General features: G+C 47.2%; 2 protein-coding genes across 4 annotated transcripts; one reads left to right on the top strand and one right to left on the bottom strand.

Annotated features, from left to right (window-relative positions):
• Nucleotides 1-231: 231 nt before the first annotated feature.
• RAD9A (RAD9 checkpoint clamp component A) lies at nt 232-11,506 on the top strand. Of its 3 annotated transcripts, none has more exons than XM_020805997.3 (13): nt 232-518; nt 1,668-1,765; nt 2,377-2,551; nt 3,049-3,119; nt 3,766-3,906; nt 5,500-5,614; nt 7,013-7,112; nt 7,593-7,702; nt 7,944-8,050; nt 8,324-8,388; nt 8,744-8,842; nt 9,320-9,527; nt 11,199-11,506. In XM_020805997.3, exons 3-13 carry the CDS (start codon nt 2,518-2,520, stop codon nt 11,301-11,303), a joined length of 1,155 nt encoding a protein of 384 aa, XP_020661656.3. In that variant the 5' UTR covers nt 232-518; nt 1,668-1,765; nt 2,377-2,517; the 3' UTR covers nt 11,304-11,506. The 3 variants fall into 3 exon arrangements, with proteins under 3 accessions (XP_020661656.3, XP_020661654.3, XP_020661657.3); XM_020805998.3 differs by having other exon boundaries at nt 398-518; nt 1,668-1,734; XM_020805995.3 differs by lacking the exon at nt 1,668-1,765 and having other exon boundaries at nt 261-518.
• Nucleotides 11,507-13,807: 2,301 nt separating this feature from the next.
• Nucleotides 13,808-25,245, bottom strand: PPP1CA (protein phosphatase 1 catalytic subunit alpha). The gene is made up of 7 exons (XM_072985384.2): nt 24,993-25,245; nt 21,765-21,896; nt 21,334-21,564; nt 20,457-20,561; nt 18,823-19,046; nt 18,343-18,477; nt 13,808-14,224 (listed from the first exon to the last, which is right to left on the bottom strand). Exons 1-7 carry the CDS (start codon nt 25,045-25,047, stop codon nt 14,114-14,116), a joined length of 993 nt encoding a protein of 330 aa, XP_072841485.1. The 5' UTR covers nt 25,048-25,245; the 3' UTR covers nt 13,808-14,113.
• Between the last annotated feature and the right edge of the window lie 44 nt (nt 25,246-25,289).

Genomic DNA, 25,289 nt, shown 5'->3' with positions numbered 1-25,289 from the left:
ACCACACGGCCAATTTCTAATTCTTTTTGGACAGTAAAAGAAATAATTGCCCTCCCGTTACTGACAGGCATAGAAGAAATTACAAAAATCGGGAGAACTGAATGGATCCTGCCCAGCAGTAAACGGAAAAACGGACAGCGAGGGTACTCAACCCCATAATCACCAACCCCGCCAGAACCTCCACCACCTGTTACATATGGCGCAGGCGCAGTCCCTCGCTCCCTCCTTCCCAGAGGCAACTCTGATCCGGGGCGGAGCGTTTGGAGCCAACCCGACCTAAGGACAACGACCACAAAAAAAAAAAAGCATCTATGGTCTGAAGAAGCGAGGAAAGTCGTCTCCGCGAGCTCATTGGCTCACGTGAGCGGAAATACTGGAGCGGACTCTTAACTCTTTCACTCTTGCGTACTTCCCGATGACGGAAGGCGTATTGTCCAATGTGAAGGCAGCGTGGTGGTGAGAAGGCGGGCCTTAAAGAAAGGTGGAGTTTGGCGCACTTGTTTGACTTCGGGGGAAAGGTAGGAGCTATTCCGGGGGAAAGAGGGAGGGGTGGGGGGTGGCCGGCCGGCCCGCCCGCCTGCCTCATTTCGGGAGCTGGGGTCTTTTGGCTCGGAGGCCAACTCCTAACGCAGTGATTGGCGCATAAGAGGGGTGTCCTTTTCTGGAGCTGGGATCTATAATCTTCTGTCTAACGGCCAGTGTGGCGTAGTGGACAGAGTTTCGGTTTGGGACCCAGGAGATCTGGGTTCAAATCCTCTCCAGGAAACTCACTGGGGGAGGAGGAGGAGGGGGGGCAAAGATAAAACGCTCCTTGAACGTTGCACAGTGCACATATTTGTGCACATTATGTCTCCATGAGTCATAAGCAGCTTGGAGATTGCACAGCAGTTAAAGAGAAGAGCTAATTAACCCACCTTATTGCAAACTCCGCCAGCTGGGTAATCCATTATTGAGATCTCCATTGACTGGTATCCTCTCTTGAAAGGCAAACGGGGGTCCGCAAGATGGCCTTGTACCACAGCCCCTATCAGCCTGCCAGCATAGCCAGCGATGAGGAATGACGGAAGCTGCAGCCCATTTAAAGGGCTGCACTTTGCCCACCTTTGCTCTCTGGTTCAAGGAGTTGGGATTGCCCAGGCGTGGACTTGTGGGTTGGCACAATGTTTCCTAAGTGTGCTAAGTGACACCTGACAGAGATGCCATAATCCTGAAGTTTTAAAGTGATGATCCTGCACATACAGCACCTGATCACTGGATTATTTCTGACTGCACATATATAGTCTTCTACTACTGTACAGTAGTGTTAATGGACACCTGCTGAATTTGTTTCCAAGGCTCTTTTGCCCGTACAACATATAAGGCAGTGAAGGAGAATCTGTGGCCCTCCTGATATTGGCCTCCCATCTCCAGTCTTCCTACCAAAGTACTGTAGTAGCAACTATCCCTTCCCCCAGAATTGACAAGAAAGGCATGTGAAGGGTGTTAAACCAGTTGCTACCCAAGCAACTTCCAAATTGACTTTGCAGTATTTTGTTCTAGAAGGAGTAGCTAAGTAGCTTATGATTATTATATTTTCAATAAGACTAAAATGGGCCTTAAAATTTAATTTGCATGTGTCTGAAAACTTGCTTTTTCATACCCATCCATCCATTTGACTTGTCTTTCAGACTTCTTTTTTGGTCAAATAGATTTGAATGTCTCATGTCTAGCAACTGATATCTGATAAGATTATATGTAAGTTCCTTGGATAAATAAGAAAGAGCCAGTAAGTGACCATCCTTATTTGAAGTGATATTTATCTTCCAAATGTTATGAATGTGTATGAGAAGTAAAGCCCGCAACAAAGATCTAATGTAAATACATAGATATGCATATATCCCCAACTGAACAAACAGAGTAGTAACAATGGTATGTTTATTATTCAGATTCCAGATGCCTTTCAAAATAAAACAAAGCAAATCCACCTGCTTTCTAGAGTCAGCAGATATGGAGGCTGCAGTCTTATGCACGCTTAAGTGCAAATGACATATAGTGAATTTCAATAAAATGTACTTATGAGTAAAATACTTGATGTTTGGACTGTGCATAAAAAGATTAAAGAATCTGAACAATGTTTACTGTAATGGCCATACATCAGAATGGATACATAATTTTTAATGCCTCCTCAGCTTAGGAGAAAAACTTGTTTTAGAGAAAGAGTTGGGGTAAATTATATGCACTTAGTTATCTGGATTGCCATCCTCTAGGCATATACAGTACTTGGTTATAAAACATCCTGATGATTACAGCACTAGCAGAACTTTTCCTTAGGCTATCCAAGCACTGTAAGAAATGAATTTGGTATATGTATGTAATTTATATTTTTTTTTCTTTCAGCATCCACTGCCGAGTCCTAGAGAATTCTTTATATCACAGAACGAAGCTGGCCACGGGATACCAGTTGAATAAGATTGCAAATGTTTGGTCCCCTCACCTTGGGCTTGGTGTGGGGGGACTTCCTGGCTTCTCTCTTTTGGCATGAAGTGTGTCGTCACTGGGGGCAATGTGAAAGGTAAATCAAAAAAAGATGATTTGGGTATATGGCACATACACCTCTGGCCCTTTGACAAAAACAGAGTCTTTCATGTGTGTACACACATGACATTCTAGAAAAGGTGGTTCTCTTTACTTTTCGTTCCAACCTTATATACTGCTGGCATGTGACCCCTGACAGATTCCCCCTCTTTAAGGGAATGTATTCCTCAATAGAAGAAGAGATTCCTCATCCTTGTCAGTAAAATGAATTTCCTGGCAAGACAGGAATAAGTGAGTGGTTCGGTTTGGGAGACTGGCAAGTACAGTAGAATGTGATGGTCTGTATTGGAGAGTGAAATGAAAAGAATTCTGTGTCCCGGGTGGGCATAGACTTCATTAGTGGGTAAACAATAAACCCAGATAATGGTTTAATAAAAGAGGGAACATGTGGTGATATACATACAGCACACTTGACACTTCAAGATCCTTCAATTGATTCGTTCCACCATAATTTTCTTCTTGCCTCTCCTGCAGTCCTGGGAAAAGCGGTACACTCACTCTCTCGCATTGGAGATGAAATCTATATTGAGCCACTACAAGAAGGGGTAAGGCAAGAGGCTTAACAATGTGGGGAGAGCATTGAAAAGAGGAATGTGGTTTGTGAATGGGGAGGGAGTGTCACACAGTGTGATTAATATACCGACTTCCTGCCAACAACAACACATAGATCAGAATCCTGTTGCTCCTTTGTAGCCACTAAGGAGATACTGTTTGTGACCTGGGTGTGCACCTGTGAGTGGGCGAGTTTGGGCACATGGGAAAGGTCTACTTTCATATCCCATTGGCCCTCCATGGGTCCTTGCCAAGAATACCAGGCAAGTATGGGGTGGATTACTGGATATTACTCTGGGGTAAACTCTCTTCAGGTGCCAAGAGACAAGGGATGCCAAAAGGGTGGGGAAATGAGGAAGGCAGGAAAAGGCCCACCAAAGAAATCTTCTGTCAGGAGAAAAAAAAAAGGGAGACCCGGGAATAATTGGGGCAGTCAACAAGGAGGAGGATGAAGACTGGGCAGATACCCCGGAGTGGTGTGGGGAGGAGCCTGACCCCATAGTCTATGCATACTACACAGCATCTGAAGGCATTCCTCCCTTAGATCCAAGTGTTAGGGCTGAGAAGAAGTTGTGAAATGTGCCTTTTGCTCTGCCATAGTGATGGACTTAGTGACCCTGTTTGTTCTCATTTTTCCAGCTGTCCTTGCGGGCAATAAATGCATCGCACTCAGCTTATGCCTGCTTCCTGTTTGCCCCGCTCTTCTTCCAGCAGTACCAGCCAGGAGAATCTGGATCCAACCCAGATGTGGGTGCTTTCAGGTGCAAAGTGCACATGAAGGTGAGGTGCCCATGGACAGAGGACGAATCTCAGCCATCCTAGTCCTTGTGCTTTCCTTCGTATCCCATTACTGGTCTAGTGAACAAACTGTATATATGCACCACTTGAGACTGCAGGTGGCAGCACAAGTAGCATGTCTGAACACCTTCCCCCCCCACTTAGGGAGACAAATGATACCTATGGAAAACCAGCATGTCCCAGAGGAGGCTAGCCTAACCATTCCCCTGGCCTTTTTTTTAAAAGTGTGGGGGAGCACTTGCTCATGTGAACATCCCACCTGCAATCTAGCCACAGCTTGACTATCTCCCCTATTATTCACAGAGACCAGCAGATACCCACCAAGCTTTGCAGTACGCAACCATATGCTTTCTTCCATGGCAAGTGCGTTGTACTGTGGATGCCATTTAACAAACTGCAGCACATTTTGCTGTGATCGACTGATGTCCCCCTAACTCTGTTTCTGATGTAATAATGGAGGACAAATGTTTTGCAGAGCAGGACATATTACTGGTTTGGACCGTAGCTCCAAGAATCCCACACTTTTCCAAGCTCTGATGTGCTGATAAGCTGTTCACTGTAGCAAGTAAACAAATTTCCATGTACAGAAGAAACCATGCCTTGGAGGAGCAAATGCTAGAGACAAATCTGGGGGCAAGCCATCGCCTTCACATCTAGCTTATGAGCATCTCAGTGGCACCAGGGTTATTTCTAGTAGAATCAGAATCGTGCATCAGGGAAATAATTTATGCGATCCAGCAAGGTTCTTTTTGTTATGTAGTTGGAGGGTGGGTGGCCTTTTTCCCCGAGATCACTTTTAGGAATTGCTTGTGGCTTGGTAATCCACTGTGGTTTTTTCACAATCTCTGCTCCCCCTGTTGTTGCCAAATACTTTCCAAGGATTAAAGAAGCAAGCATGTTTTCCGGTCTGTTATAGCTCACATTGGAAACTGATCCATGCCCCCATCATTATTCAAATAAATGTAGTTGTTGAGACATTCCAAACTGAATTGCCTTAACTCTGCCTGGAAGTTACTCTGCAAGAGTAAGGGTGCCCCAGCTCAGTTCTCTGAGATGAGAGTGAGAACTAGCCACCACAGGGTCGCATTTTATTTACCTGTATTTATAGTCTGCCTTTCATTTATTTCCTCTAAAGAACCCAAGAGTTCTAGAGGTTGTCCTCTCTCTAGTCTGAAAAATATCAGTGAATCCGAAAGAAACCCATAGAGTTTCATGGCAATATAGGGATGTGAAGCTGGATCTCCCCATCTCTAAAGCACCAGCATTGTGCAGTGGTTAGAACAATGGACAGGGACTTATTTTTCAAGTCTGGTCCAGGTTTAAACTGAGCATGAAGCTCAACAGAAGAGCTTGGGTCTGGCCTTTATCTGAGCCTGGCCTACTTCGCAGCACTGTTGTGAAGATAAAGTATATATGCCGTCTTGAGCTGGCTGGAAAGAAAGCAGGTTATAAATATAATGAATAAATAATTAGTTTGTCACTCTATAACTAGTACTCACTGACTTTCATGAGGGGTCCTGTTTGATAGGAAGCAGCCACAGGCACATAACTTCTCCGTTTCCTCCTGCCCTCCAGTCTTTTCTATCTGTCTTCCGTTCACTTCCCTCCCTGGAGAAGACGGTGGAGAAATGTCTGATCTCACTGAATGCCCGTGCTAGCCGCTTTCGTGTGCAGCTGCACTGCAAGTATGGTGAGTGCTGGGAGACCGGGTGGAATCCTGCCTGGATGTGAAAAGTGGATAAAGTGTAAGACCAGTGGTGTGTGCATGCATGCAAAATGTAGCTGGATGTTGGTGCTGTAGAAATCTGGATGGAAGACTTATCAGCGGAGGAATCCTGAATGAGCAGCGATTGGGTTACAACAGGGAGTTTCCTAATGCATCTGGAATAAAAGAGTCCAGGCAAGAAAGGAGGAATCCAGTGAAGCTCAGCTGTAGGAGTCCATCATGCCCTTTGCCTCACCACCCTCTGAAACAGAAGTGGGGAACTTGTGGCCTGGCAGTTCTTTTCACCTGCATAGCCCGTCAGCCTAATAGTCCAGGAGTTACGGGAGTTGAATGCAAAAATATCAGGCAGGCCAAAGGTTCCCCATCCCTGCGTTGAGAGGTAAAGGGCTACACAGAGCTGATAGCCACTGTTGGAGTGGGGCTTGCCAAGACGTTTAATTGGAGATTGTGATTCAACTTGGCCTTTGAAGACGGGGGAGGGGGAACTAGCAGGGGCTATTTTCTGTAAAAGCCGGAGATGGTGAAACTGCCCACCTTGTTGCACATGTTGTCACGGGGCCCTATAGTTGAGAAAGTAAGGCAATCACGCTTGCTTGGTGGCTGCTGAGAGCTCTGTTGTTCCAAAAGTAACTTTTTCAGGCTCTGCACAGTAATGTTACTAGGTTTGAATTTTAACTCCAAGTTTATCAAGCAGATTGAACTTGCTGTAACAAAATGATATTTAAACAGAGCTCTTTTTAGAAGAAAAGGTGATTCAGACAGATTTTAATTCCTTCATGTCTCCTACCCACCCACAAGTTCAGGCCCTGGTAGAGGAAAAGTGCAGCTGTCTTTCTTCCTCCTCAGTTCTTACGTCTTTAGGTATGGCTTTGGTGCATATAGGAAGTGTGGGCAAATTCTAGAGAATGTTGGGGAGCCACAAATAGCCATTCCTAGACCTTGGAGGGCTGTACCCACTCTAATGCTCCCCAACACATATTTTTTTAAAAAAAATCTTTACATTATTTTAAATTGAAGAAGCCCCCTTCTGCTCTCTAGTCACTGATGTACCGTATATATATTTAAAAACAGATGAGAGGGTAGGGGTGCCAGTGTTGCTCAAAAGGAAGCAAAAGTGCTCTTCATCTCTAGAAGGCAAAAGGTGACTTCTTATTGTTAAAAATGTGTGTGTGTTTGTGTACAAAGAATTGTGGAGGGGACAGGAATCTGGAGACTACATTTGGTCCCCTGGGGGCCAGGTGTGATGGACAGTCTGTACTTTGTCCATCTTGCTCCATACTTAGTGTAGTTCAGATTCTTCCATCATAGGAGATTGCTGTAAGATCCATCTCCCACTACGTCCATCTGTCTCTTTCTGTGCAGGTGTTGTCAAGACCCATGACTTGTCCTTCCAGGAGTGTGAATCTCTACAGGCTGACTTTGACACAGCACAATGTGCTCATACTCTGCGTGCCTCTCCCAGGTGGGGCTAAGATGTAGTTGGGTGAGACTGCATGGCCAGCAGAGAGAGAGAGAGCTGGGCTGGCTGGCAGTTTTGATAGTTAAAGATAGATAGACAGAGCCAAGCATTTCTATATGGACCTTAACTTCACTTGCTTATCCACATGGTAGGCAAGGCTACAGTGCAACCAACATGACATAATTCACAGGTATAGATCTAGAGGAAAAGAATGTTCTCAGAAAAGATGTGTCTTTTCTTGCCTAGGAGATGTTTCCCTCAATTACTGGTTTAGCACTAAACCATCAATGTGTATGTATAAGACTGGTAGAGGCCATTTGGACAGGGGCATGGATGTGTAGCCTTGTGTTGGCTGTTTCTTTAATAGTTTAAATAAGGGCAATACTCATAAACAGAAAGTACAGAGGGTTGGGGAGAAGCTGGGGAATGCAACTATGAAATCTGCCTCTCTGTTCACCCTTTTTTTCCTTTCATCCAAATCAGACTCTTGGCAGACGCTGTAGTGCATTTCCCACTGACACTGGCGGAGGTCATCCTGAGTGCCAGCCCTGCAGGGAAAGTGAGCCTCCGCAGTTACCTGGAAGAAGAGACAGGTGAGCCGGCCTCCATGACTCGGCTTGCCGCTTGTCCTCACAGCCTCTTAACGTAGCTGAGATTTCCTTAGCCAGTGTTAATGGCTGCTGAGTCTCTGGCGTAGTGGTTTCTTTAACAGAACACAGATTGTCATATCCTTATTGCTTCACTTTTTAATGAGCTGTGTTGCAGGAAAGAGTATGACATGGAGGCGGGGGAAACTGGAAGGCCAGGCTGTTCTGACTGTTGTCTCTGCCTCAGAACTGAGTCGGACGATGGTGACAGAGCTGTGTTTGAGTGAGGAAGAATTCCAGGCCTTTCACATCAAGCAAGAGACCCAAATCACCTTCTGCCTCAAGGAGTTCAGAGTGAGTGCACTTCCCACTTCCTGGCTGCAGAAGAGATGGCTGCCATCACAGTATCCTGAAAGACACGCCCTCTTGTCTGATTTCAGAAGCTAAGCTGGGTCAGGTGTGGTCAGTACTTGAATGAGAGACCACCAGGGAATATTGGGGCTCTCCAGACAGAGATGGAAAAGAATCCTACATGAAGTCATGGACAATACAGGGCTTAGAGGTACCAGTGGTCTTCATATGTCTTCACTCTTTCTGACATATGTCATTTCTCTTTTGCTTTCTCAGGGTCTTTTGAGTTTTGCTGAGTCTTCAAATCTTCCCCTTAATATCTATTTTGACATTCCTGGCAGGTAAGCGTTCAGGGAGGAAGTTCTGGATGAGAATTTCCAGGGGGGCTCCATATTCAGAGTCACTGTGCCACTGTGTATTCATTGTTGGGAGGCACAAGAGGATACTGTTGCCCTCATGCCCTGCTGGTGGGCTAAGCAGTAGCACTGCTACTGCTCTAAGGTTCTTAAGAGCAAACATCCTTTGTTTTTCATACTATACTTTATTTTCAATAGCCAGTGACTGGCTTTTCCGTACCGCAAAAGTGAGCACTTCAGTTAGCTTTGCTAGAGATGCCTCTGCCTCATTCTTGCATCCATTTCAAGCCCAAATGCTTGTTATTGGAAACTTCTGCCCACTTCACGTTTCTCCTTGCAGGCCAGCTATCTTCACTATGGAGGATCCTGTGCTCACAGTACACCTTGTTCTAGCCACGCTGGTCGAGCCAGAGAGCCCCAGTTCGCAGGTGACCAGCTGGTAAGCAAGGCCCTTTTGCTTCACACACAGGCAGGATGGAGGGAAAGATGGCAAATGACAGGGGCATTAAATGGGAGCGCCACCTTCGTTCAACAGCAGGATAACTTTGGGCGGTCAATGTCATGTATAAGATTTTTGTTAGTGGTGGCTGCTGAGTAGATCTCTGCCACACCCTAGTCCTTTGGTTAGCTGCCATTTGAAGCACATTTATTTGGTTGCCTTGGTTACTCTTGGAATAGTTCAGTGTCTCCAGCTTATATAAAGCACTTTCTGCTGTAATTATCTCCTTTTTAACTTTAATGATGTGTATGGGGGGGAGGGGGAATATCAAATGTCTTATGTTTGAGATCATGACTTGCTGAATTCATCATACATCCTGCCAAGGGAAACCTTTCCTGTGGTTAATTGGATGCCTCCTCCAGGGAGGTAGAGCTTGGGGCTTCCTAACAGTCCCTGTTCCCACTTCTCTCCTGCCAGCACACCAAAGCCCCTGGCCCCTGCCCATGACTTCACCACTGACGACATTGATGACTATATGATCGCCATGGAAACCACATGCGGTGGCATGGAAGGGGCAGGTTTGTCTCCCAGCCCCACCTTCCCTCTGAAGCTCACCAGTTCTGGTGCACAGGAGTCAGACAGTGATCACGAGGGAAGCATCCCGGGCACCCCACCACAAAAACGGGTAGGTACTGAAAGGCCCCGCTGTACTTATAAGAATTCCTCAGTCAGACTGGCCATGCTTTGTCCAATAATAATAATAATAATAATAATAATAATAATAATAATAATAATAATAATAATAATAATAATAATAAAGTTGTTGTTGTTGTTGTTACTCAAAAATACCAGGCAGAGTCTATCAAAATTATAAAAACATTGACTGGTATTATATAACATACAAGTTTTAACCAAAAACCGAAGTAGCTGTTAAATATCGGTACAGTATGTATGCTGTTCCTAATACTGCCATTTTTGTAGCTCTGATGGTGTGATTTCTGTGATCTGCAACTGCTTATAGGACTGTGTGAAATTTCTTGATATTGTTCCCAAAGCCCCAATGACTACGGGGACCACTGGTGTGTTTCTTCCAGAGGCGAGATGTTTCAGTTGCCAGGTCTCTGTACTTCGTTAGTTTTTTCAATTCTTTATTTTCAACTCTGGCATCCCCTGGAATTGCAATGCCAATGATCCAGATATTTCTTCATTCTGTTCCTACTATGTCTGGTGTATGTTTGGATCTGAAAATCCCACACGATTTTAACTTCCTTATTTTCTGACATCTTCTCTACCTGATGTTCCCATGGGTTTTTTTAGGCTGCCAAGTTAGTATTTTTGCGTAATGACCAGATCTCGTTATGGCAGAGGGGCTTGTGTGCTTCAGTGAGGTTGAGAGCTATGCTGGTGGTAGTGTTGCTGCCTGAAGGTTCTCCCAGGCCCCACAGGTCTCAGCTGAGAAGCCAGACCAACTGTGTCCAGCAACCATCAACTATGAGGAGAGGAAATAAACAGAAACCCATACGACTGTGTCAGGTGCTGTAGCCTCTGGGCATCTGGTGACAAATGGACTACAGGGCTCAGCAGACCCTGTTGAGGAATCAGGACAGGTTGCTGCAAAGCTACGGGAACAACTTAAATGCAAAACTGGGACTCCCTCCAAAAATTGAGGAATCATCATCATTATCTCATTCATTCATTTATTTCCCCCAAGCTCTGGTTGGGAGCATAAGGCACTGTAGACTTATGACTCTCTTGACCATTTTACTGATCTAGTGGTGCATGTTAAATTCTGCTCCTGTACTCTAAAAAGCAAACATGGCCACTCACTTCAGTGCAAGAAGGTGGGATTGGCACAGCATGCTTTTGCAATGAGAGTAATATGTCTGTCCATCAGCTAGACGGTGCATAGAACATTTTTAATGTGTTCCAGCTAGTACTGTAACATGCAGTTTCCTTAGTTACTCTGATCCAATTCAAAGTTGATTTCCATGGGAAGGGACAGGACCTCAGTCACTTTCCGCTAGCTTGTTAGTTTCACTGCACCTTAAGTCATGACAAATATAGCTGGAGCAGAGCCGCTGATTGCATCCTGTTATTCCAAAAGCTGTAGTCAGGCTTCATTAATCTTACTATTGCAAAATCTGGGCTTTCAGACATTGAAAGGGTGTGGTAGAAACTACATTTGGGAGATGGTGTGAGGCTTGGAGTGACTGGCTAGTCTCCATGTCCCTTGCAAACATTCACACCCTGACTGTACCATATGCCTCTTTTCAAGCATTTCTGTGGGAACTTATGTTGCTATTCCTTGTTTGAGCCTAGTCAGTTCTTAGTCTCTTTTTCCTTTTTTGTCCTTCAGTTTCGGTCTTTGTTCTTTGGATCAGTTCTAAGCCAGTCACAGTCTGCAGTCCAGTCGTCTTCGAGCCAAGAGGTGCTGGCAGAGGACAGTGAAGGAGAATCATGAGAGACCTTCTATCAACTACCAGCACACACCAGCCCCCTCAACTCCTACAGCTTGCAAGGAAAGACATTTCAAGCCAAGTTTCCTTTTGGCGGGTTAGGAGACTCATCTTACTCCCACCAGCTAATTTTCTTCTTGTTCCCCAATCACTTAAACCAGCAACCTCTTCTTACAGAGTTTTTAAAATTAAATGATCTCTCTCTCTCTCTCTCTCTCTCTCTCTCTCTCTCTCTCTCTCTCTCTCTCTCTCTCTCTCTCTCTCACACACACACACACACACACACACACCACACACACACACACACACACACACACACACACACACACACACACACACACACACACACACACACACACACACACAACCTACCTTCTGAACTTAAATCACAGGGACGAACTTAAATCACAGGGACACAGTACATACGTGCATATATCCATACAAACACACTTTCTCTCCATTTTTCCACAAGGCATTTCACATATCTTTGAAAAGAGGAATAAATCTGTGTGGAAATGGCTTGCTCTGAGTTTACAGTAACATTGTGTAATAGATACGCTTCTAACTGTTTTGGCTATGATGTGAACTGTAGCTGTGATACGGATGAACCTTTAAGCCTTTACATTGCATCTTCCGGGGCAGCTTTTCCTCCTCTTGCATTTAGCTGACATTACTGTTGAACCTATCATTTGTTAAAAATTACTTGGGAACTGGAACAGAAGCTGTCAGCTAGGTTACTATTAGAGCTGCATTACTGAGTAACGCTTTGGCAGTACTGTGGGAGGTAGCCAAGTACTCAACATAAGCACTCCCACAAAAAAAAGTAGAAAAGCACTTTTTGAGCTGTGCTGTCACTTTAGAACAAATGCTTCTGCTCCTCTTCCAGGTATATCTGCCTACAGGATAGATGGGTAGAAGCCAGATGCCCTGGTGCAGGTAGGAGTCAAAAAGGAAGGTACCCAGTTTGAAGGAGGGACAAGGGAACTCCACGCCTAGAATCTGCTGGACTGCCAACTCCCAGAAGTCCAAGGGAGCAGGGTTAATTAATGTGAGAGCCACAGTCCAAAACTTCCAGGACAAATTCCTGTGACCTCCAGTTAGAGGAGAAAGTGCCGTTTGCACACTTAACGTAGGCTGCCAGGAAGGATGGAGGCCACAGCACAGAGATGTTCCGGCCTCTGTAAAGTCAGCTGAGAGCCTCTGCTCCTCCCACTGACTGAGAGGCCAGCTCGGGTGCAGATGGTACAGCAGGGAACTGCTTGGGCATGAAAGTACCAAATGCCTTCTTGCACAAGTCTCTGGAAACCAAACCAAGTCATACAATCAAGTGTTGCAGGAAATCTTGACCTGGAGAGGGCCAAAAAGGTCTGCAGCCTGATTTAACAGCATCACCCCTGTACCTTAAAATGCTATTGGTTGCCCAAACCCATCAGGGCTATAATCATCTGTGGATAAAATATGTATCTTTGTTTACTTTTAGGAACTTAGTTTTGTCCTGCACTTTCCAACAGTGCTGGATTACAGTGCCCATCAACCCTGTCCCAAGTATTGGAGATGCTGTCCTCCTCCATGTGCACCCAGCTCCCAGTGTCCCCACCTCTCTCTTTGTCTTAGCTCTGTGTGACTGCCTTGACTCAGTACTAAAGCTAATTCCTGCAAATGGCATTAGCAGGCACTGCTGTGCCGTGCCTTGGGATTTACCTAGAGCTTAAGCAAGCAACAACAGAGCGATTCACATCAGGCAGGCAGGGCCAAGCAATCCTTTAAATAGCTTATAACATGGGGGATTTTGTTAGGTAACCCTGCTTGGAGGACCACGTGCTAAGACAGAATGGTAGCTTTTACCCCAGATGCACTGGAATAACCTCACTGTGAAGTGATGTATACAGTGCATATCTGTGGGGGGAAAAAACTGGTCTGAGGAAGCCAGCTACAGAAGCAATACCTTACAGAAAAGGAGTAGGGAACCTGTGACCACCCTCTTCTAAACAGGTCTCTACTGCAGCTCATGGTAGTCCTGTCAAACTTCTGGGATGTGATGCCTCTAGGAGGAGAGGTTACCCTTGACTTTTACTATCTAATTTAGTAGCAGTTGCTTGCACTGTTCAGTTTACAATCTGGAAGTACAGAAATGCTAAGTGGAAATAAATTAAGACAACAATGGTATTGAAACAAGCTAGGGCGAGAGAGATCTGTTGTTTTGGCATAAAAATAAGGGCAATGTGGTCCATCTCCATGAAGGCATCTTTTCTCACTGCGCACAGACTCTTGTTCCCAAGGACATTTCACCCCTTCACTAACACGCTTCCACAAATCAGCACATTCATGCATCCCATAGGAGAGACAGGGGAGAATGACATCCTCAAATGTTCTGTCATGAGCCAGATCTTGGAGAGAAAAGGGAAATGTTCCCTTTGCTAAAATGGAGGGGGGGAGAGAGAGAGAGAAAAATGGGACTTCTGCATGACACATCAGTATTTTCCGAAAGCAGTAAAACAGGACCAGATGCTTAAGAATCTTACATGTTTATTCAAAAAGATGCAGTACCCCCCATGGGGGAGGGGGGAGCACTCATCGGGACAAAGTTGGCAAAAAGTTCAATCAAAAATACCCCCAAAAATAAAGACATCCCCTTTTCTTAGGGGAGCAGAATTTTTGGTATTGAATTCTTATTCAGACATTTAAAAAAAATTACATGGCCAGGCCCTGGGGAGGTAGGCAGCCGCTGTACAGTGTAACCGCTACACATGACAGCCTGGGCCCCACACTTAGAGCTTGGGGGCGGGCAGGCAGGCAGGCAGGTAGGTATGGCCAGTTACTTCTTGGCTTTGGCCGAGTTGCGTGGAGGCGTGACCGGGCGCCCACCTGGGTTCAGGCCACTGAACTGGCCATATTTACCCTTGTTCTTGTCAGCTGGTTTCAAGATCTGTAGATTGAGAGATTGGAAGGAGAAAAGACAAAAGGGGATATGAGATGCTGACGCAGGGATTGTGTAACTCTGCTGGACCTCACCCCTAGGGAGGGGGTAAATAATCCCATCGAAGCAATTTTGATTTAACAAAACATACAAAGTAACAAGTACAGAAGCCAACCAATTTGTCAAGTTTTCGCCAACTCAAAAATAGAATCCTATTGGAAAAATGCAACTCCATTCCACCATTAAACCTTGCCCCTTTTGCTTAATGCTTTCAGCTTCATTCTCAGCTATAACCAAGTGTAAGTACTTAAAATCTCACTTGCTTATATTCAACCCTTGTCCTCCCTCACTATCCAACGTTGCAAGATCCTTGAGGACAGCCATCCGTTTATTTTGTTTCAAAAAACATAAGCATGGTTGGGAAATATTCTCCCCTCACCAAAACTACACCAATTTGGAACCCTTTTCTAAGATGAAGAAAATTATTTAGAGATAAAAACTCATTAGAATCACATCATAGTGAAGTTGTAAGGGGCCTATAAGGCCATTAGGTCCAACCCCCTGCAGGAATACAAATCAAAGGATATCTGGCAGGTTGTCTTAAGTTTTTCTTGAATGTCTCCACCGTGCCCAAGTCTTTCCTCACAGGGCTTGGTTTCCAGCCACCTGATCATCCTTTTCACCCTCCTCTGAACTTGTTCCAATTTGTCAGCATCCTTCTTGAAGTGTGGTGTCCAGAACTGGACATAATATTCAAGGTGAGGCCTAACAAGTGCTGAATATAAGGAAACCAGCACCACACAGGATTTGAAAAAAGATACTTCTGTTAATGCCTAAAATTGCATTTGCCTTTTTTTTTTTTTTTTTTTTTTTTTTGGTAGCCACATCACATTGTTGGCTTATGATCTACAACAACTCCAAGATCCTTCTCTCACTTGTAGTATTGCTGAGCCAGGTATTCCCCCATCTTGCAACTGTGTTTGGTTTCTTTTTCCAAGGTGCAGTACTTTGCATTTATCCCTGTTGAATTTCATTCTGTTGCTTTCAGCCCAGCGCTCCAGCCTATCAAGATCATTTTGAATTTTGTTCGTCTTCCAGGGAAAATTAGTCACAATTTTAATTTAAGAACTTCTGTTAAGCTATCTGAATGGAGACCAACTCCAGTTTTCCACATTCCTGAAAATGAGACCCATCTGTTGTTTAATGCAGTCAGTTTGAAGCAACCCCCCCCCCCAAAAAAGTAAAATTCAAACTGCAGATCCACTCTTCTTTCTTCACTCAAAGCATTGACACACTGATACACCCTTTCCTAGAAACAAAAAAACTAGAACTAAGCCTACTGGAATATTGTGGACTAGTGGACAGATGAAGAGACTAGAACCAGGGATGTCTGGATTCAAATCCTCGCTGAGCCATGGAAACTCACTGGGGGAGTCGAAACTGGAAAGACCACTCCTTAAATATCTCACTTACCTTGAAAGAGCTGTTAAGATTTCCTGTAAATTGGTTCTGAATCAAAGGCACATAACATAGCAAAGCCTATTAGATACAAAACTTCCTTCCATTCAACAAGGAAAATGTGCATTGTAGGAGTAAAAACTATGTAACTAACTAAAGACTAAATCTGCTATTTGTAGATGCTAGCATTTATTATAGGTTTTTGAAGCTAGTAGTTAAGTGTTATATAAGAAGTGAAGTGGTTACTGGGATTATGTTATAGCCTGCGTTACTGGTGGAAGTTAAGCAACTAGAAGAGAATATAAACATGCCAATATTTTTAGTGCTGGCTGGGATAGCTGAGTGAGTTTGGCATCACGTGTCAATTTAGTTCCCCATTGCACCTCCTGGGAGAAAAGCCACCCTGTGTAGCCTTGCACAAGCTTCACGGTGCCAGAAAAGCCCCAAAAGAGGGGCATGGGAAGCCGCTTCTGAATACTTTTTACCTAGAGAAACCTGGAAAGGGTCACTCTAAGTCAGAATTGACTTGAAAGGAAATATTCATTACTAATATTTTCAGTGGTGGTGTTAGGGTCATTTGTGCTCTGAATTTCCTTATGGAGGGAGACAAAACATAAGGTTTTGATTTAAACTGAAGGTTTGGGGTGGGCTTCATTTGGAAATTTCCTCGTATGCTGAAATGGAGGAATACAGAAACATCAACAACAGAGGAAAAATAAAGATATACATGTTGCTCAATATACCAAGGGAAAGAGTTCCATAAATAAAGGGATCAGAAAAACATGGGCAACCCCACAAAACAGTACTTTAAAATAAAAAAAAAGAATAGAAACATGGCCTCTCAATACAAAATCTGGAAAATATAGATACATTAGTCCTTTATGGCAGCGGTCCCAAACCTTTTTCAGTCCACAGACTGGCTGGGGAAGGCAGGGCATCCCCTGTGCTTGTGCGCATGCACGAACAGCAGCGCTTGTGCGGGCGGGCGCACGCTCATGTGCAAGCACGGACGGCAGCACCGCTGTTTGCACATGCACATGAGTGCACCCACCCGCACAAGCGCCATCACTTGCACATGTGCACAAGTGCGCATGCAGCTGCAAACAGCCTTTGCAGGGGTGAGTGAGGGCAGGGGTGAGGTGGGAGGTCTGTCTTCGCAGCCCGGTCGGACTCAGGCCGGGGACCAGCAGCGGGCCACAGACCGGGGGTTGTTGAACTCTGTTTTATGGGAACAGATAATCCTGTAACTATGTTCAACTAATCATGGTCAGAGCTCCAGATCGAGGTCACCAAAGTATGGCCTGCAGGCCACATCCGGCCTGGCGGGTGGGCAGGAGTGTGTTCGACCCTCGAAATAGTTTGAAATATATGCTGTGGCCCTCACTCTGAAAAGTTTGGAGATCCCTGCTCTAGATGATTATGAATCCTAACCATGCAGGGTTCTCAGCTGCTTCAAGTACACTAATAGCCTCTGACTATTTTCACTTCAGACCTTCCCCAATCAACATGGGTGGCCCTGAATGGGCTCCTTACATCCCTCCTTCCATACTTAGATTTTTATTTATTAAGGAAATCCTCAAAAGATTTAAAATCACAAGGATCAATGTATTTCACTGAAGCCCTTCCTTCAAGGGCACATAATAGGATGGGGACCTTCCCCCATGTAATGACCACTTTACTATGCTGTAAGGTCTCCTGAAAAATTAAAGAGTTCTAGCTCCATCCTAAGGCACTGAGTCTTTTCTCTCTCTCTCTTTCTTTGTTCACTTTTGCTCAGCATCCAGCCCGATGAAGAACTCAGGAAAACCCAAACGTTTGAGAAAATCCCAAATTCTAAAGCTCTGTGGTTTCTGGCTCTAACTTTCCTGCTGCTTGACGTTCAAGAGGAGTAAAAATTACTTGAAAGTCAACACAACAAAAAAATTCTAACACAAAAACATCAAACTCCAGACACTTTGTTAATGTTCCTATATCTTACTGTAGTATGCATTAGTAATATACTGATGCAAAAAACAGAAACTGAAAGACAAGCCTGACTACGTAGTTATCTCAGTTCACCTTGTACAAGAACACACTCTACATATAACAGCAGTTGCCTGGATTCTGCATAAATCATTTTGAGAGATGACTAATTTTTAAAGACATTTATACAGAGGGATTGCTCATCTTCAGCGATCTCACATGTTTGCTTTGACATTTATCACACAATACTGGATTCCCGAGATCCCTCACAATTTTTTCTTTTTCTCTTCAAAGGTTTCTCTCCTTTTTGCTTGCAAAATGTAGGTACAAATGAGGTACAGCAAACTGGAAGGGCTGTCTGACTTTTAACTGTTCAAAAGTAGCAAAAACAAAAAGATTCACATGATGCTTTGGAACTGTCGAAAGCTAAGGGCATCCAGAAATCAGGTTTTGGGTGGAAGGACTGTGAGCATGGCTCACTTCTGAGCCTCCCACACAAACACCTGGGCTCCAAATTCTTTAATTCTACATGTACATTTTATTTTGCACTAAGCAAAAACCAGATCTCAAGGTTTTAGTAAAAAAAAAAAAAAAAGAAAACAACAGATTTCCAAACCTTTAACTCTGCTCTGCCGCCTTCCACCCCAGTTGTGATGCCTATAATGCCAAAAATGAAGATGGGGGAAGAGCTGCAAAAAGGTCTTTACCTGGAAAGAGCACATGAGGGTCTCATCCACACTCATCATTGCGCCTGCATTATCAAATTCGCCACAGTAGTTTGGAGCCGAAAAGAGTGTCACCAGCTGCCGCTTGGCAAAAAATTCATATCCATCTTCTACCACCTATTAACGGGGGAGAAGGACAAGGGATCAACAAGAAAAGTAGTTACACATCTTCCCAACCCTTGTTTCTCCTTATACCCCACCTCTGTTCAGCCCCTCTACTTCCCCACTCCCAACCACCACTAGCCTCAGCTTTTAACCACTGGAGAAATGGACCTTTAATCCCAGAAGTTAGAAAGGCTTTCAAGGGTCATCCAGTGCAAACTCCTGCAGGAAGAACATCCTTGTTGAAAACCCTAAGCAAAGGTACCTCTAGCCCCAGGCTTTCCACCTCTTCCGCTTCCAGCCCAGCTGCAGACAGGCACCCTCCCCCTCCACTTCTAGGCCAACTTCCAGGGCCCCAACCTGATGTGCTCGGCAGATCAAGTCCAGATCGTGTTTGTGGAGGAATTTGGCGACAACCTCTGAGCCAAACGTGAAGGAGACCCCACGGTCATTCTCGCCCCAACCCTGCACGTCTTTGTCCGGGTCAGACCAGAGTAGGTCACAAAGCAGGCCCTGGTCAGGGACGTCTGTGGGTCTCATGATCCTCCTGATCTGTTCCATGGACTGGAGGTCAGGAGAGAGTCCTAGAAGAGAGGATGGATGCTGTCAAGACTGTGAAAGAGCAGAAGGGGAGTTGAGCCCCCACTCTAATCATTGCACCCACTTTTTCTTTAAGCAGCGCACTCCTCTGCTGCCATGCACTGAATTTCCCAGGAATTCCAAGGGATTTATCTTGCAAAATTTGATCCCTTTGCCCTACTTGTTGGGACTCTGGCCTATTTGGATGGCGCACAAACCAGTGTGGGATATTAGTCCCATTGCTGGAATGGGCTTTGAGAGATCTACTTTCAAGTTCCCACTCAGCCATGAAACCCACTGGGTGAAGTTGGGCCACCTCACAAAGGTTGCTGGCCACACAATGCTACCTTGCACTCACCAGAGGGAAAGCAAGATACGTATGTACCAGACCAATGGTTTTTCACTGGCAACAACTAAAAAGGTGCACTTCCCTGCATACTGACTTGTCAGAACCGAAAATGCATTGAAAATCTTGGGAGTTTTGGGGGTCCGCAGCTGCAAAATGGGGCTTAACATGATAAGAGTTTGGTATTTCTTAGAAACAGGAAGTGAAAGAAAAATTCTCAGCCATGCTGACCAATTAACTGACTCATCCTTTCTGTAACGTCTGCTGGCTAGTTTGTAGAGAGAAGCATTAGAATACTCTCTCTGCAGAACCTCAGGTGTACATCTGGACTTCTATGGGCAGCTCCTACCTGCATATGCTTCACTGCCATGCCACTGGTTGCTGGTGCTACCAAAGCCCACCATCTCTGGTTGGAGTTTTGGGATTTTTTTAAAAACATGCAAGCAAGAGATCAACCTCTCTGTGCTTCTCCTTCTTCCACCCTGCTTTATATGCCCCAAGATGGCACTCTTCCTTATGGCGTCAAAAACAAAAAGGCCAAGAAAAAGCTTTCATTGTGTGGCCCCCTCCGGATACTGCTGGACTGCAACCCTATTTACTATGGGCTTAGCTTTCTTAAATTTTGTTTTTTAGAACATGGTTTTTATATCCTTCTTGCTTGGGTTGTGCTGGCCAGGACTAGTGGGAGCTGCAGGACAACGACATCTGAGGACTCACCTATTCCTCCCTCCCCAGAGCTAAACATCTGCAACAAATAAAGCAAGTCTTCAGAAAAAAAGGGGAGGTGTTCTTCCCCTTCACTGTAGCTTTCTCCACATTTTGTTTTACCCCAGAGAAAGTTCACCAGCCAACTCAAGGCAAGGTAAGGCCCCTAATTCCTGAATATGCCGGTAACCGTTGCCTGCAGCGCTTGTTCTTTCTTTGCCTCTCGGCTGCTGGACAGGCTCTGTAGCCGTTCAGTCTCTCCAGTGGTGTTTTACGTACCCCTGGCAAGCACCAAGAGCAACATTTTGGCTTCGTCATGCCTCCAACCCCCGAAGCCTCATGCTTTTTTTTTTTTTAAGCCCACCTCCATGGCAGCAAAAGATCTTCTCGTCAACTATGGCAGCAATAGGCAAACAGTTGAAGCAGTCCGTGAAGGTCTTCCACAGCTTGATGTTATAGCGCCTTTTACCTATGAAAATGAAGGTAAGGATGAGCAAAAGTGGTGTTGGTGGGGTCAATGGGTTAAGTAGTGATTTTGCATGGGGATGGACCAGAAGGAGAAGGGGAATAAAGGAGCTTAGCTGGTCAGTGGGGACAGAAGCAGGAAGGCACAGCCCTTTTCGAACCATAGACTGCCATGCCCTCTTATGCCAGGAGAGGCCAACCTACAGGGGCACCCCTGCATCCACCCCACCTATGGCCATCAAGGGGAGGGGGGTCATCCTCACTCATTGCATTCCATTGCAAAACTGAGGCCCTGTCAGACTGTCCTGGGAGAACAGACCTGCCGCAATGGCTTTCCTTCACACTCCCTCTTCCCCTTAAAGAACAGGGATGTTTAAATCCACCTTCCGTGCCGTTCTAGCACGTTTCCAAGCAGGGTTGCTTGAACAGGGAAAGGGGTTCCTGACTCACTTTCTGCTGAAGATCTGTGGGGAGACAAAATACGTCACCCAAAGAATGGCACACTGTTTGGTGGTGGCCCCTGGGGTTGCAAACATCTTCCTGTGTTTGTAACATGTGGAAGGTCCCTCATTCCTTCAGTGGTGCTTGCACACATGCAATTCTAATACAAGAAGACCCCCCACACCGGTTTCTGCCAAGATCTTGTCTAGTCCTATTCTCTATGCACCCAGGGGCCTACGGGGAGCATGCTGGCAGGACCCAAGTGTCATCACCGCCTATGCACTTATCCCATCCTCTTTTAAAGCCACAAAAAGTGTTGGCCACCAGACACTTACATTCATCATAGAAGCCATAGATGCGGTTGATGCTGGCGCATTCATGGTTGCCACGCAGCAAGAAGAAGTTCTCAGGGTACTTAATCTTGTAGGCCAGCAAGAGGCAGATCGTCTCCAGCGACTGCTTCCCCCGGTCTACATAGTCACCCAGGAAGAGGTAGTTGCTCTCTGGGGGGAAGCCCCCATATTCAAAGAGTCGGAGCAGATCATAGTACTGCCCGTGGATGTCACCTGCAGGGCGGGAGCACAAAAAAAGAAAGAAGAAAAGGGCAGGTCAATCCATTACAATAAATTCCTCTTTCCTTTCCACATGGAGAAGTAATGAGAGGAACCGACAGAGGTCCCCTTCTCCCAACCTCCTACCAGACTTCAGGGACCACTTGTGCTTCTTAGGAGAAGAGCAGGAGGTGGGTGGGATGGCCTCCACTTACCACAAATCTTGAGCGGGGCTTCCAGCTCCAACAAGATGGGCTGGCTCAGGAAGATTTCCCGCGACTTCAAGCACAGGCCTCTGATCTCATTTTCTGTCAGCTGCACATTCTTGCCGGGGCGTGAACCTTGCACTGAAAAAGCAAACAAAAGACACACTTGCTGACACCCCAACCACTACCTACCATTCTCCATCTGAGTGCCTCCCATCCTGGATGCTATTCTACAGGCCAGGGTGGAAAGCCTCCAGAAGCCCCACACACGTCCATCCCTGGACCTTTGGGAAGGTGGACCCATGTTGGGCCTGTTTGGAGGACACGGAAAACCCAGTTCCTCAAAGGTCCCCAATCCACAGCTACCTTGGCAGCAAATACTGTACCAAGGAAACTCACAGGTCCCAGGGAAGGCCCTAAATCCACACCAGCACCGGGCATCATGCAGCTTTTATTTCAGCACCCATGTTACTTGCTGCCAGAGAGGTGGCCAGTTGTGTCGCCTCTTTCCCCTGGGACTTTGCCAAAAGGCAGCCCCAATTCACTTCGGTGCCTGGGGAGAGCTAGGTGATGTACTGGACAAAGCCTAACCAAGCCTTCCCCCTTCAGAGCAAGAATCCACCAGAGGAGCAGGAGAATATTCCACCACCACCCTCTGTAGTCAGAGCATAGTCTGCTGCTAGACATTTTGGCATTGCTTCAGAGATGTATTGACACTGTTGGTGTTTGCCTCAGAACTAACTATTGCTTTGCATTTGATCTCAATATTTTTGTAAATTTCTGTATATTTATATATTTTAGATGTTTTATTGGTGGCTGGCCTTTTGACCTTACTAAAATTTTATCTATCTTCCACCTACCCCCCCTTTTTTAAAATCCTTAGCCAGATCAGCCCATCAGATGGATGCACTAGTTCTCACTATCCCCAGGCCACGTGGCTTGGCTACCAGGGGATCGTAAGAACAGTAAATAGGGAAGCCCATCCCCTTCCCCCCAATCTGTCACCTGCCATGAGTTGGGCAGAAAGACATAGACATACTGAAAAGGAGAGAGAACAGAAATCAGGTTGCCTGTCTGGCTATTCACTGCCTTTTAGATAAGAGGGGAACTGCAGCAAACTCACCCATATGCAGAAATGGTGTGAGTGCAGTGGTTGTGTCTCAGATGTTCTTGGACTACAACTCCCAGAAATCCTGGCCAGCACAGCTAGTTCTGAAGGCTTCTGAGAGTTTCAGTCCACGACTGAAACTCTCAGACTGGGAGAGTTTCAGTCTTGGCTGGGAACCACTGGATGAACACAAGGCCTTCCATCTCCCTCCACCATCTGGAACAGGCTGATGCAGGCATGTGAAGTTGGGGGGGGGAAGGCTGAGAAAATTTGGGAGAGGGCATTTTGGAGACAAAACAATATGAAAAGCCCCTGTTTTATATGATCTGTTTACACAACAGTTTCAGAATAAGAATAAATCACATCCTCATTTCTGGCTATAAGAGTGCAGAGGCACCTCTGTGAAGGGGTGTGTGTGCGGATTTTTCCTTCCCCTGTTTAGGCTCCTGGGAGAAACCAGCCCTGACCAATACATCAGGCAGAGGCTGCAAGCAAAGCAAACGCAAAAGTCTGCCTGAAAACTAGGCAAAAGCCCCAATGGGAAAACCCCAGGCGATCTCCATTCCTTCCTTTGGCAAATTCCCTCCCCCGCGCGCGGTAGGAGAGCCTGAAAGGAGCTGTTTGGATCAGTCTCAGCAAGGCTGAACCCCACCTCAGTAGCTGCAGGATGCGTGCAGCCGGCTGGAGGCGGCCAGGAAAGGCCTCCTTCGCAGCGGCTCCAGCCCCTTCCCTCCCTGGGGAGACAACCCGCCCCGGAAGGCAGCGCAGGCCAGCCTCCCAGGAGGCGCACCGGCTTGAGTTCCACGGGTCGCCCCTGCAGCTCTCCTGGCAAAGCCAAGGCCGCGGGCAGACGCTGTCGGGGCCCCGCGTCACCCCCCCTGAGAAAGGGCTGCCCAGCTTTGCTCGGACCGGCCCCCTTCAAGGCCCAAGCCAGGAGCCCCTCCGAAGGCTTGCCGGAGCGCCCCCAGCAAGCCGCTGCCAGGTCTTCCCCCGCGGGCAGAGGGGGGAGACCCACACCTGCCTCCCAGCCCCGCCCCACAAATCCCACCGAGGACACCAAGCCGGCTCTCCCTCCTCAGAGGCGGGACTTGGCGGCTTCCGGCCCCGCACCTCGGCTGCGATACGTATTTGGATGGCTTCGTTCCCCCCAGTCTGAGGGGGGGGAGGAGAAAGGGCTCGTCGCTCTCACCAAAAAGGTGACGAGGTGCGAGCCGACCCGCTACTCTATTCGTTACAGGGCTGGGTCATCGTTACTCTTCTAGGCACGCCTCCAGGAACAATGCCCCCAACAAAACCCTTCCCACCGCAGCTACAGCTGGCGGAAATCCCACGGGCGGGCGGGCGGGCAGGCGCTCCCACACCTTTTCCCAGGAAGCCGTCCCTCCCCGCCCGCCCCCTCCTGCGGAATGCCCGCTCCCGATCCCAAGCTCTTCCGATCCTTATCCGGGTCTTCACAAGGAAGCAAAGAGACTGTAGCCGGTGGTGTGGGGAGCGGTGGGGTGGGGAATTCACGGGTCTGGCAAGGAGCGGGTTAAATGGAGGGCGCAGCCGCGGGGTTGCCCTTGTATTTGTTTTCGTGCCAAGCGGGGGCTTCCACGGCGCGGTATAGTAGCAACGCCACCCGTGACTCATGCAGCGGGTTCGCGGGGTCCCTTCGCCCCCGCCGCCCCCGCCCTAGTTAAAACTCTTTCCTTGGGTTCCTGAGTTGGAAGCGATGGAGGAAGACGGGGCGTTTAAGGGACGCCTAATCCGTGTTACAGTGTCTTCTGAACTTGCCAGAAGAGAGGAGACCCCCCCCCGGGGCGCCACGACCCCCTTCGGCTCATCCCCACCCCTACCGCCCTGGACGGGGGCGGGAAGCGGCCGCTGGGAGCCGGGAGGAGAGTCCTCCACTGCCGGCGAGTTGGGGCCGAAGGAGCGAAAACCAGCGGGGCTGCCGCGGCGCGTCCCGGTTCTGGGGGGAAAGGAAGGCTTGGGGGGACCGGGCAGGGCAGCCCGCCCACCCGCCGGCCGGCCCAGCAGCACTCCCCGGCCCGGGAGGTTAGCGGGAGGCGACCACCACCCCCTCCGCCCCCGGCCCTGCAGAGCGGGCGCGCCCGGCCTCCCGCCCCGAAGTCTCCGCCGCTCACCTTCCAAGAGGCGCCCGATGATCGAATCTAAGTTGAGCTTCTCGCCGTCCGACATGGCGGCCCTCCGGAGGAGAAGGAAGCTTCGGGCGCCGGGGCTCCTTCGCGGGTTCTCCTAAACGAGCAGCGGGGAGGGGGGGGAGGAAAGAAGGGCCGGCTCTCCTCCTCTTCGTTTCCTTTCGGCCGAGGAGCCCCCCCGAAGGTAGCGAGCAGGAAAGGAAGCCCAGCGCGCACACACGCACACAGGCCCCGCTGGCGGATGCTGCCGCGGATGCTGCTGCTGCCGCCACCACCACCTAC

This window comes from Pogona vitticeps, chromosome 1 (genome assembly GCF_051106095.1).
Source record: "Pogona vitticeps strain Pit_001003342236 chromosome 1, PviZW2.1, whole genome shotgun sequence".
Classification (NCBI taxonomy): Eukaryota; Metazoa; Chordata; class Lepidosauria; order Squamata; family Agamidae; genus Pogona; species Pogona vitticeps.
This window is presented reverse-complemented; position numbering and strand designations above follow the sequence as displayed.